The 13225-nt window shown below is 32.4% G+C and overlaps 1 protein-coding gene across 2 annotated transcripts in view; it reads right to left on the minus strand.

Annotated features, from left to right (window-relative positions):
* Positions 1 to 8664: 8664 nt before the first annotated feature.
* Positions 8665 to 13225, minus strand: part of Tsp66E (Tetraspanin 66E) — a 48066-nt gene continuing 43505 nt past the window's right edge. For both annotated transcript variants that reach the window (XM_080175617.1, XM_080175618.1), the window contains 2 exons: positions 12285 to 12404; positions 8665 to 11781 (listed from right to left, as the gene is read on the minus strand). In XM_080175617.1, coding sequence (XP_080031743.1) covers positions 11743 to 11781; positions 12285 to 12404 — 159 coding nt within the window. In that variant the 3' untranslated portion in view covers positions 8665 to 11742. The remainder of the gene's footprint in view (positions 11782 to 12284; positions 12405 to 13225) is intronic.

Below are 13225 nucleotides of genomic sequence, written 5' to 3' on the forward strand. Positions count from 1 at the left end.
CTTAAGGGACGGACAGACAGACGGACAGATAGACGGACAGATAGACGGACGGACATATATCATTCTACTTTGTATTATAGATAATGATAGAAGTTGGCGGCAGTTGCCAGACGTTTTTTTTGATCAATGTGTACAAAAGAAGGTGTACATTGGGCCTTTGATATATTATACATTTGTGGGGGAGGGAAAGAGAAAGGGGAAGGGGGAAGAGAAAAGGGGAGAGGGGTGGAGGGGGCGTACATTACTTATAAAAGTCCATTTTCCTAAAGTTAAAAATGCGTACATTACGCACAAAATGCGTACATCTGGCACCGTTGGAGTTGCTATAATTGACAGAACTAGTCTAAATATTTAGCTAGTAAATAAGTTTCAAATAAATATTCTTTTAATAAACTAAAATCCTTAAATTACAAGATATAGATTTTTTAAAAAGTTGTGAGCTAAAATCAATTGTTCAAATAAATACATAAAATGTAACAAAAATATAGTATAGAAAATAAATAAGTTTTTGTTATTTAATTCCAAATAAGGAGAACTATTTAAAATAGTGTAAAAATTTGAGACAAAAATATTTACTAAGTATAATACAAGTTTAATCTTACGTACATCGCTTATTAATAGGAGGATTTTAATGAATATATCCTTTTGATAAAGTAACAGGATGTCTGTTTGTCTGTACAGCTAAGCTTCTTATAGCTTCATGGAAGGTTTTTAACTATTTTTCAGACCCTCCCAAAAAAGAATGATCCTCCCCCCCAAAAAGAAAAAAATATTTCCTGTTACTTTTCTTGTTAAAACTTGGAAGGGGTCGAATTTCCTTTCCAATATTAGATGCCCCTAGAGATTTCTACTAGTTTGAACTTATTCTTCTTGTTATGACAGATAGTTGCTATTATGTAAGTAATGTGCAAAATCGAAATTTTTAAAAGGAACTAAATAGCATAATATATAAATGTTGCAACATCTTTTAGATTTAATCCTATTTTATAAATAGTTGTAAGCTTCATTTTGTCTTCAGCGAAGTATCTCGCTAACCGCTGAACCGATATGGTTTTCACTACAGTGCAATTTCTTATAGGTCCGCGGAAGGTTTTTAACTATTTTCAAACAGGGTTTCTTCACCCTTTTAATAAAAAATGACCCCCCGAAATAAACGTCATTCTGTATGATGTGCTAAATCGAATTTTTTCAAGTAAGTAGGACGAATGGTTACGGACCCAACATGTAAAATCCTCAGAATAAAAAAACTCAAGGCATCAGACTTTGAAATTATTCAATGTTTCGAGGGCATCATTGCCCTCATCATCAGGAATTTTTTTCGTCCATGTACATTGTTAACAAAACACAAATTGAAACTTTTCAAGATTACTCGAAAAGATCAATTTATAAATGTTGCAATAACTACTTTTAGTTTTAATATACTTTGTGTTGAAAATCTTGTTTAGAGTTTTATGGTTGGCCCTATAGAGGACCGTTTTATTCCATGGGCAACAATATGATCAGTGGTTAAATTACTTGTAGCTGGTGTACTTGGTGACAACCTTGGTTCCCTCAGAGACAGCGTGCTTGGCTAACACTCCGGGAAGGAGGAGCCTAACAGCAGTCTGGATCTCTTGTTGTAATTAGCCTCAGCAGCAATGCGCTCATTGGCGAAAGAGTTCATGATGGACATGTTGGGGTGCACCTGCTTCAGAACCTTGTAGATGTAGATGGCATAGGACTCATTGCGTCTCAACTTTTTTCTCTATTCCTGCTTTTTGAAATTAAAAAGGGTACAGAAGCATAGACGTCCAAGGGGGGGGGGGGGGGTAATGGGGCGATTACCCCCCCCCCCCCCATTTTACCCCCCCCCCCATTTAAAATTTATCCCTACCGGCCTGGATAACCATTAAGGAGGGGTTATTTACCCCCCCAAACAATTTTGGGGGGGTAAATACCCCCCCAAAATAAAAAATCTCTTATAAAAAAAAAATTTGCGCGCTTCGCGCGCATTTTTAATACTATATATTTAATAAAATTTAAATTACCCCCCCCAAAATTTACCCCCGGGGTAAAAATTTTGGAGGGGGTAAAAAAAAATTGCGGCGCGCTTCGCGCGCCATTTTACCCCCCCCAAAATAAAAAGCTTGGACGCCCCTGTACAGAAGGGCCAATAATAGCATGATACAATTGTAAAGTGTGCATCTAAAAATCAAATTGCCTGAACCAATCATGAGATGTATATGAAGCTTCCCTAAAAAGGAGAAAAATATCAGTTCACTAGTTATTTCGATCAAAAGTTTCGGACAAAAAACCCTTACTACTTTTTATGATTTATGATAGAAATTTAGTAACTTATATCTTCAAACATCTTTCATTTCTTATTTGGCCAAATGTAAAAGTCGTCTTATTAAAATTAGGTTCTTTTTTCCCTTTACTTTGCTCAACTTGTTTGATTGTTTAAGAAATAAGATACTAAATACAGTGAGACAAACATTCTGATACTACTAACTGTGCTTTGGATTTGAAGTAATAGGTAAAGTAGGAAACTAACCTGTCTATGTGTACCGAAGGATCTCGCTAACTACTCAACCATTAAGTAAATTGGAAAGGAGAAGTATATCGGTTCGACATAGACATCCTGTTACTTTTATCTAAGGATTATGCGACACATTTGATAAAGGAATAAAATATTAAAATTTGTTTTTATCTTCCATCATGCAGATATGAAATAGGATTAAAATTTCCATAAAATATTATAGAGACCTACTTCAAGCAGATTTACTAACATGGAAAGAAGGGAAATTGGAATGTATGCATATTGTCAGGGATCTAAATGTATATTACAATGGTCGATAAATTGATGTGTATCTCAGATAATGGTACACAAAATTACCCCTTCTGTAGATTACAAATAGTTGTTAAAACGATTAGACAACTCAACTAAATGAACCAACCAATAAAATTTCTACTAAAGTCCCAAAAGTTTTTAAGCCAACGAATAAGAAAACGTTATTATAAAACTTTGGGGACAAGTGTAATTAACAGCTCATTGTCTCCTCTCTCTCTAGAAACTTTCAGTTGGAGTGATTTCCTAATCAGCAGCTACGCGGCTGAGCCGCTCTCAGCTACGCTATATCTGCAGCAGGTTAAGGTAGCCGCAGCAACTAAACTATCATCAAAGCAATCAACAGCTGCCAATCAGCCATTCGACAGCCAAAGCTTTGTTTTTTCTTCATATGCTCAATTTAGTTCATAAAACATTCTTTTTTTAATATAGTTAAACGTTTTTCGAAAGTCTAACGTACATTAAATAGACACTACCTTCGATAAAGGAATAATTACGGTTTATGTTATCAATAGAACTCAGTTATCTAACAGTGTAAAAAAATATTTCTTTATTTACTGTTTACGTCTACGCCCCTATAGATCTCTGGGGACACTTGAGACGGGGGGGGGGGGGATAGGATTGAATCGTCCACCAACAATTTAACATTTGTTTAAAGTAAAAAAAGTTTGGGTCAGAGTGTTATTTTTCTCTTAAGCGATAAGACCATTGCCGATAAATTTATGTACATCCCCAATGATGCACAAAATTACTCCTTCTGTAGATTAAAATTAGTAGTTGAGACGATTAAACACTCGGCGTACTGAACCAACCAATCAAAATTCACTAAAGTCCACAAAGTTGTTTAGCTTTTAAAAACTTTTAAAAATACTTTGAAGACTAGAGTAATAAACAGGCCATTGTCCCCTCTCTCTCTCTCTGCTAGTAAACTGAAAACCTAAATAAAAGCAGATAGCTTAACTAATTAGCTTTGAATAATAAAACTTTATTAACTTTAAAGTTTGGCCATAAGAATTTTGTTTGGCCGTGGAATCGATTTTAATTAATTGGATATAGCATCAGATTTTCATGTACTCTGATAAAGTGATACTTGCAGCTGGTTTAAATAACAATGACCCCCTTCTATACCCTCCTCTCCTACTAGATGAACGAACTGATCAATAAATGAGGTCCATATTAGCAATCTGAATTGACGACAAACTTTCCCCTGTCAATTTATCCATGTAATCTATATCCATTGGCCGTTAGTGGTGTAGAATATTTTCAAAGGTAAAAGTAATCGATATATTATTACTTGGATGTTGCACCAGATATTCATGTCCTCTGCTAAAGTACTCTTCCAGCGGGCTAATATAACCCTTCCACCCATCCATCCTTTTACCCCCTTCCCTCCTTAAAGATGAACGAACTGACCAATATTATAATTCTAAATTGACAAAAAACTTATATCCATGTATACTATATCCATTATACTATTTTCAAAGGTAAAAGTTATGGACCTAACAATGGTAAAACTATCCTATGCAATTTGAAGTTAAAAGGAATATAAGTTCATGGACATTTAAAAGAGGATTATTTTTGGATAAAAAGCAGCCAACAAGGACGTCCAAGCTGTTTATGTACATCCCCCCAAGTACATAACTCTTTTCTACAACCTCAATGCATGGTTTTAGAAAACTTTTCCCTTTTATGGCTTACATTGCAAATTTTTATTTGCAGAGTCCATATTTAAAATTTGCAGGTTTCAAATGTGCAGAGCATGCAAATTTTCGGCTAATCCTATCATACTGAAAGTGGATGACAAACATCATTTATGCAAAAAAAACTTTTTTTTTTTATGCTTGTTCTAGGTTAGGTTAAGTGAGGGTTCGGCAGGGGTATAAATGGATAAGACAATAAATCTTAAAAGTGGATAAACAAAAATACCACTTCTATAAAGATCAAATTTATTGGTTGAAAAGTTTGGGCACTCCTATTTTATACCAACCAAATGAGAAAACGTAATTTTTAAACTTTGGGTACCAGTACAAATTACAGTCTAATAACCACTTCCTTTGGGGTTAGAAAAACCCTTCAGGGGCATGTAAATAATTTGGTCCCTGCAGAACGTAAAACACGTTTTTAACAAATAAGACAACATCCATGAATGTGAAGATCTGAAACGGTAGGACAAACGTACATCATCCCTTGTAAAGTGCTAGAACTGAATTTGCAAAATATAAATGTATATTAGGGTGGGTCGATTTTGGACATTTTTTTTCTGAGGCCAAAGCGGGGATCTGCATATGATTTGTATGAGTATAATACACCTATGTATGATTTAAAATTTATCCTAAGTCTTAAAACCGCTGACGACCAGACATTCAATTGTATAGCTATTTGTAAATGGGATTTAAAAATTTATTGAATCAGAACTATGGCTTCATGGTGCTCCCAGGAAAGGCACTGAGGAGTAGAATCAGGAACTTTTGACCGTTTCAAAAAATCTCGTTCCTAGCCTGAGAAAATCTAAAAAACCTCTACAAATTGGACAATTCTCAATATACCTTTAAAAAATGTGGTTTTTTAGTGATTTTTAAGGCTAGGTACGAGATATTTTGAAACGGTCAAAAGTTCCTGATTCAGCTCCTCAAGGCCTTTCCAGGGAGCACCATAAAGCCATAGTTCTGATTCAAAAAAAAAATTTGAATGTCGTCTTAGCATATTAATAAGTAATCAAATATATTTTTTAGTGGTCGCGTTCTAAAACTCAATTTCTTAAAATTCTTTTTCGGTCAGAAATGTTTTAAAGGTTAATTTTATCTGTTGCATATCCCCTCTTTGTCTAATTCCGATATGAACCCGCCCTAATGTATATAAAGAGAGGGGTAGGTTTCTGGTAGAATCTGTAAAGGTGTGTGTTTTAAGGGTTAAAAATAGTAGTAGAACGATAATATTCACTAAATATGTGTATTTCTTATTGAAAAGAACTGTAGACAGAAATTAAAAAAAAAGTTAACATAAATTTTTATCGTTCTACTACTGTTTTTTTACTTATAACACATAACCTTTACGGATTTTACCAGAAACCTACCCCTCTCTTTGTTGCAAAACTGCATAAATATAGGATACTGTTTGAGGACATTTTTAATTATAGAAAAGCTTAAAAAACTGAAGGGATTGGGGGATGGTAGGGGGGTTATGTGGTTCTAAGGATGATTTAAGGGATATAATGAATTTTAGTTTAATCATCTAATCTCTGTAGGTATAGCTCCACATTAAGAGATATAAGTTTTCCGGAATTTTAATTTAGGGAGTAGATTTGAAATCTGCATCAAATTTTAAGGATTTTTTTTTATAAAATTCGTTTTTTGTAAAATTCTTTATCTAAAGGCGAAAATACATTTTAAGTTAATTAATTTTGACCAATAGGATAGGTGGATTTTAAACTACCTGCGCTCTAATTGGTTGAATGATGTACGACATCCAATCAGAGCGCAGATTTTTTAAATCCACCAATCACAGATGCCAAAATTAATTAACTTAATTTGTATTTCCGCTTTTAGATAAAGAATTATACAAAAAACGAATTTTATAAAAAATCCTTAAAATTTGATGCAGATTTCAAATCTACTCCCTACATTACAATTCCGGAAAACCTATATCTCTTACTCCACATTAAACTTTTTGAAATTCACATTTCATCTCGCTTTCAATTTATACTTTACACATTTAAATCAGGAATCTAAAAGGATAAGTCAATAGCCGTTAAATTGATGTTCATCCCCAATGTTGATACACAAAATCACCCCTTTCTGTAGATTAAAATTAGTGGTGAAACCAACCTAAATTCACTGAAGGTTCCCAAAGTTCTTAAACTATAGAATAAGAAAACTTTTTATAAAATTTTGAGGACTAGCGTAATAAACAGCCCATTGTCCCCTCTCTTTCTGCATTTAAATACAGTAGTTTGCATTTCCAAGGAGTGGAGGGGACATTGTGCTATATATTTCTCTAGCCCCCAAAGTTTTATAACGTTTACTTATTTGTTGGCAACTTTGAGAACTATTATTGAATTTTTATTGGTTGTTTCATTCATTTAGTTTCCTAACATTTCAACCACTAATTGTAATCTACAACCGAAAGGATAATTATGTGTATCAATATTGGGGATGTACATTAAGAGATATAAGTTTTCCGGAATTTTAATGTAGGGAGGAGATTTGAAATCTGAATCAAATTTTAAGGATTTTTTTTATAAAATTCGTTTTTTGTATAATTCTTTATCTAAAAGCGGAAATACAAATTAAGTTAATTAATTTTGGCATCCGTGATTGGTGGATTTAAAAAATCTGCGCTCTGATTGGATGTCGTACATCATTCAACCAATTAGAGCGCAGGTAGTTTAAAATCCACCTATCCTATTGGTCAAAATTAATTAACTTAAAATGTATTTCCGCTTTTAGATAAAGAATTATACAAAAAACGAATTTTATAAAAAATCCTTAAAATTTGATGCAGATTTCAAATCTCCTCCCAAAATTCCGGAAAACTTATATCTCTTAACCCTTAACGGTCGGGGGGGGGGGGGGCGTTGAACGCCCCCCCATCCGGTTTTTTCTATCTCATTTTCTGTGTGTGAAAGACAAAGAGCCCAAACTGCTTGACTTTTTAAGTATGGGTATGACACATAACTAAGAGTTGGAATTTTTTGAATATCTCTATCCTGGCGGGCACAGGATGCCAGCAAACCTGGCAGGGTCATCCAGGTAAAGAACAAAAATTTGTTTTTGACTTAAACAAAGCATTTTATCTTACCAAAATACTAAAATATCCTCTAGTAGTACATCCTCATATTAAATACAGGTGTTCAAGTAAATTTCAGGTTCCAGGTATGATCCTGCAGGTCCTGATCCTCCAGGTCTCCAGAAATCTTTAAAATGCTCCTGTGGCCGCAAATTTTGACTTAGAGACTTCAAATTTTAAACTTAAGCTTTTCTTACATGTCTACATAATGTATTAAAATTTCATAAAGATCCGCCGCCGTTTTCCCGCCGAACGCCGACTGCGGCGGCTGGCAGCTGCCAAGTACAGCTGCGGCCGCTGAAACTTATGTTTTGATATTTCAATTATAAAATTTAAATAAAAATAAACATTTTCTGCAAAAAATAATTTCTTCTAGCTTTAAAAGTAAAAAAATTACAGCCGTTTGACATTTTTAAGTAAAAAAGGACCTAAAAACAAAGGTTGTTAAATAAAAGGGTGAAGGAAGCGAAAATTGACCTTGACTTACTTAAGGTCGGAAATTCACCATAACACAGGGGACTTGCACAAATTTTAGCCCTCTAGCTCTAATAGGAACTGAGATAATGAGGAGGGCGTTGAACGCCCCCCCCCCCCCCCGACTGATTAAGGTGCGGCAAGGGGCCCGACTGTTAAGGGTTAATGTACATTGTACATCTATTTATCAGCATACAAACATTTACAAACAAGTATTTACATAAATAACAATGAAATAATAACATTTTCAATATCAAATTAAGGATCGAAAGGGATAAGACAATAGCAGATAAATTGATGTACATCATCAATTATGATACATAAAATTACCCCTTCTGTAGATAATCATTAGTGGTTGGAACGTTTGAATGAATGAACCAATCAAAATTTAGTAAAAGTCCCCAAAGTTATTGAGACATAGAATAAGAAAACATTATATAAAACTTTGGGGACCAGTGTAATGAACAGTCCAATGTCCCCTTCATCTCGGACATCAAAAACCTTTTTTATCCAACAAAACCCTCATGGCTTATAACAAAAAATCATCTAATTTTTTGATTTGATAAAACTACACAGAATTTATCAAAAACAAATGTTTATTTCATATTTTGATAATATAAGATGAAATTTAAGTTTTTTTTATAAATAACATTTTTCATAATATTTACATTTAACTACAAAAATTTTAATTACAACAAAAAAATATGTCATGTGATTTTTGCATGCTTTTTTTCTAGTAAAATAAAAAGATATTATTTTCATTTTGGCAACTATAAATCTTAAAAAATGAACACTTTAAATATGTTTAAAATATTGTGCTTATTTATTGAACTTTTGGCTTGTTGTCTATGAAATTTTTTAGTAGCGAAGCTACTCTATAATTTACTTTGTCCGTCCATCCGGCAGTCAGTCCTTAACGCGATGGGGGAATGTGATTTTCTCACCTGCTATTCAAGATAAACGTCTAATTATTTTTGCGTAATACCAATAAGCATCAGGTATGCAATTTTCTTTGTCAGTTTGTTAGAGATACTACAAAATATAAATATTAAAAACTATGAAAATACATAACAAAGGTTTCGTGATGATTTTTTTAATTGATTTTTTTCTCTGATATATTTTTTTTCTTGATTTGAAGAAATGCTCTTAAATTCCTTGTCCGTATTCCCATACATTTTTTTTGTACTTTGCTACTTATGGATGTTGTCATCTTTGTTCTATGAATGACAACATAAACTAACATACAACGAAATAGTCAAGGATCTAAAGGGATAAGACAATGACCGATAAATTGATGTACATCCCCAGTGTTAATACACAAAATTAACCCTTTCTGTAGATTATAATTAGTGGTTGAAACATTAGGACACTCAACTCAACATTCATTAAAAGTCCCCAAGCAAATGAGTAAGAAAACGTTTTAATAAAACTAGTGTAATAAACAGCTCATTGTCCCCTCCCTCCCTGTGAAATGGTACATAATTAAAGACAGCAGGAAATACAAATAAAACATATTAAAATAAAATATAAAACAAATTATCAGAAAGTTAATTAATTATGAGATTTCAGGTTTAACTCAGAGAATATTAATTACAAATATCATTAAAATAAATGAGAAAAAATATATAATTTGCTTCAAAAAAAGAAAAAAAACTACATGATCACTTGATGTAAAATAAAAAACAACATATTCACAAAAAATATACAATAAATAATTTGTAATAAACAAGCTCATAGGATAATTGTTATCTATCGCATCGTATTATAGTCAGCTTTACGCGGATATTAACATGAAAAATTACAAGATTAAAACCAGTTTTCCTAACCCCAAGATGCCGAGAGACGCAGGCTAAAAAACAGGTTTTTATATTATGATTGTACATTATTATATTCATAGAAAACTGGATATAATACAGTACGATACATGATTTTTCAGTATGGCTTAGAACCGGTTCAAATCTAGCGGATATTAATCGGATTCGAAGCCGTACTGGAAATTATTTTCCAAAATAATAATGATAAAAAGATAGGTATAAATTTTAATATAAAAAAAATATTTAAAAATGAACATTGTACTTTTTTGAGCTGAAAAGTCTATTTCACAACAGAATTACTACAAAATAAAAAAAAAATATTACAAAAAAAACATAAATTAATATAATTTTTCTTCATCCAGGTTAGGTTTCAGATTATTAATAGCCATGCAGATTTGAGGCTAAAAGAGATCATTTTTTGCTTTAAAATTTGTTAAAATCTTTTAGATAAGGGAGTGGTTTTTAGTTTTAAAAGCACTGGAAAATTAACTAAGTATCAAAAATTTAAATATTTAAAAATATTTTATTAAACCCTTATGTAAATTAATCAGGAATCTTAAGGTATAAGACAATGGATGATAAATTACTATACATACCCAATGATGATTTACAAAAAAAGTCCCTTCTGTAGATTAAAATTATTTATGAAGAACCCGAAAATTTTGAGTCAACATATTAGATGTGGTTTTAAAACTTTGGGTACCAGTGTAATTTACAGTCCAATGTTCCTCAAACTTAATTTACACAATATGAATAATTAATAAAAAGTTAATTCGTATTCCTCATTAAATCAAATTGATTTTCAAATAATAAATTATAATCTAATTCCCTATAAATTTCACTGCGTTTTTTTATAAGATATATTGATTGATATTTGATAAACATTAAACAAGCTGCTTCATTTCTATGGCAGTTTTTGTAGTAGGTCCTTACACATTGAAGTCAACATTTTTTTAATAATATCTTCAATTTTAAGCAATTTCAGATCTTTTTAAAATGTATAAGTATAGTTGTTTATCGCATCGTAAAATAGTCGACTTTCCATGGATATTAAAATGAAAAATCACTAAGAATAAAACCAGTTTTGTTAACCCCGAGGGGCCGAAGGCCCGAATTAACAAAAATGGTATTAATAGTATGATTTTTTTATTTGTGGAAAATTGTCTGTAATACGATGCTTTTACATGATTTTTCGGTATTGCTCGGAACCGGTTTTAATCCAGCAGAGATTAACCAGTTTCAAAGCCATACTGGAAAAAACTAATAACTACCTACTGTTTAAAAAAAGTTTGACTTGAATGTACAAACACTTTTTTAATATGTGTCAATATTATACAAACAAAAAATATACAAAAACAGGACTTGATAAGTATTAAAACATCATTTTTATGACAATTTATGAAAGTTTTAATAAGATGAGTAATTTCATTATACAACAGCTTACCTAACTTATCATAAACAAATGGGGGTAAAGTTAGCAGGGTTCTAAAGGGATAAGACAATGGCCAATAAAGTAATGAAAACTCCAATGGTGATACACAAAATTATCCTTTCTGTAGATTACAATTTGTGGTTAACTCGTTAGGACACTCAATTTAATGAACCAATGAATTAAATTCAATAAAAGTTCCAAAGTTGTTAGGCATCGAATAAGAAAACGTTGCTAAGGAACTTTGGGGACTAGTGTAATATACAGCACAATGTCTCTTTCCTCCCTGTATAGATAGGCTGTTCTATAATAAAATAAAAATATTTGGCATAATTTTGAAGATTTTGTAAAAATCTTTTCTATCTACACTAAGTTTATAATAAATTGACTTAAAACATGATTTTAATTTTGTTTTAATATTTGTAGTGGAAATCTTGATCTACGCCCACCGCCTGAAAATATAAAAATTAGGGTTGGGCCGGATTTCAAGTTTTGTCGGATATCCAGCTAATTTTTAATTCCAGATATCCGGTAATTTGCCGGATATGCGGCGTTTACCAGATGTTCGGCCAAAAAAGTATCCGGCCCAACCCAAAGAAAAATATTATTTTTTTAAAGAAAACTTTATTACTATTTTAGAAAAATTATATTACCAAAGAGCTAAACGAACAACTTAACTGAAGAAAACACGAATAAAATGAGCTTTTTTCGCGCATTTATGTGCGCTGCGAGATAACTGTAGAGATTATTTGTAAGACTTTTTTTTGTTTACACAAAATTACCCCTTCTGTAGATTAAAATTAGTTGTTGAAACTTTTGGACACTCAAGTTAATGAACCAATCAAAAACGTTCAATTTAGTACCCAATGTTGTCTAAAACTTTATTGCAAAACTTAGGGACTAGTGTAATAAACAGCCTAATGTCCACTACCTCCCTGGCATTGTTGATGTTTACCTTGCAGACACAGAAGGCAAAGATAATGCCGAGAAGTTGAAGGGCGGCCAGTCCGACCACCACCCCGATTACTATGTTCAGATTCTCACGGACAAGCATTGTAAACCGGTTCAGACATCCCTAAACAAAAATATGCTAATGCTACTTTGTAAAAATAAGTAGTGGCATCGCACCTCACTACTAGAGGTTGCTATTTCCCCCGTCATTTATTGGTCAGTTCGTTCATCCAGTGGGCGGGGAGGGGATGTGGTAAAGGGAGAGGGATCGTTATTTTAGCCAGCTTTATTAGAGTACATTAAGATCCAGGAAATAATAAATCCATTTGGATAATCCGTAATTATAATCAGGATTCCCTGAAAAGCAGAACATCATAAAAATAGTGATTGCTGTGGTCTTTAGCTTCATACTAGCAGACATCGTTATACTTTTTATAATAAACTGAAATCTTAATTATATACTCTAGAATTTAAAGTTGTAAGATTTGTTGTCTGTATCGAAGGATCTCACTAACCGCCAAACCGATATGGTCCTCCTTAATAGTGACGCTTCTTATAGGTCACATTATGGTTTCGGGCAATTTAAAATAAGTCTGGGTATGGTTTTTGGCTATTTTTCTACATTTTTTAAAAATCTCTACTAATATAGAGCTCCTAGATGCTAGAAGCGCAGCCGCTATTAACGGATATAGAAAATATGTATAGAATTATTTATTAGTATACGAAAAAATAATGTTATGGAAAAATGATTATATTAATATTGCAGGATAACTTTTCTCATTTGTCAAATAAATAACTAGTAATAACTTATTATTCTGACATATATAGTACTAGCGGCTGCGCCCCTAGCATCTAGGGGCTATATATTCGAAGGGCAGAAAAATAGCCTTAAACCAGACCCAGACTTATTTTAAAAATAAATTAAATAGCCTAAAACCATCTCAG

This window comes from Acartia tonsa, chromosome 11, assembly GCF_053477335.1.
Source record: "Acartia tonsa isolate MP-2025a chromosome 11, ASM5347733v1, whole genome shotgun sequence".
NCBI classification, from domain to species: Eukaryota; Metazoa; Arthropoda; class Copepoda; order Calanoida; family Acartiidae; genus Acartia; species Acartia tonsa.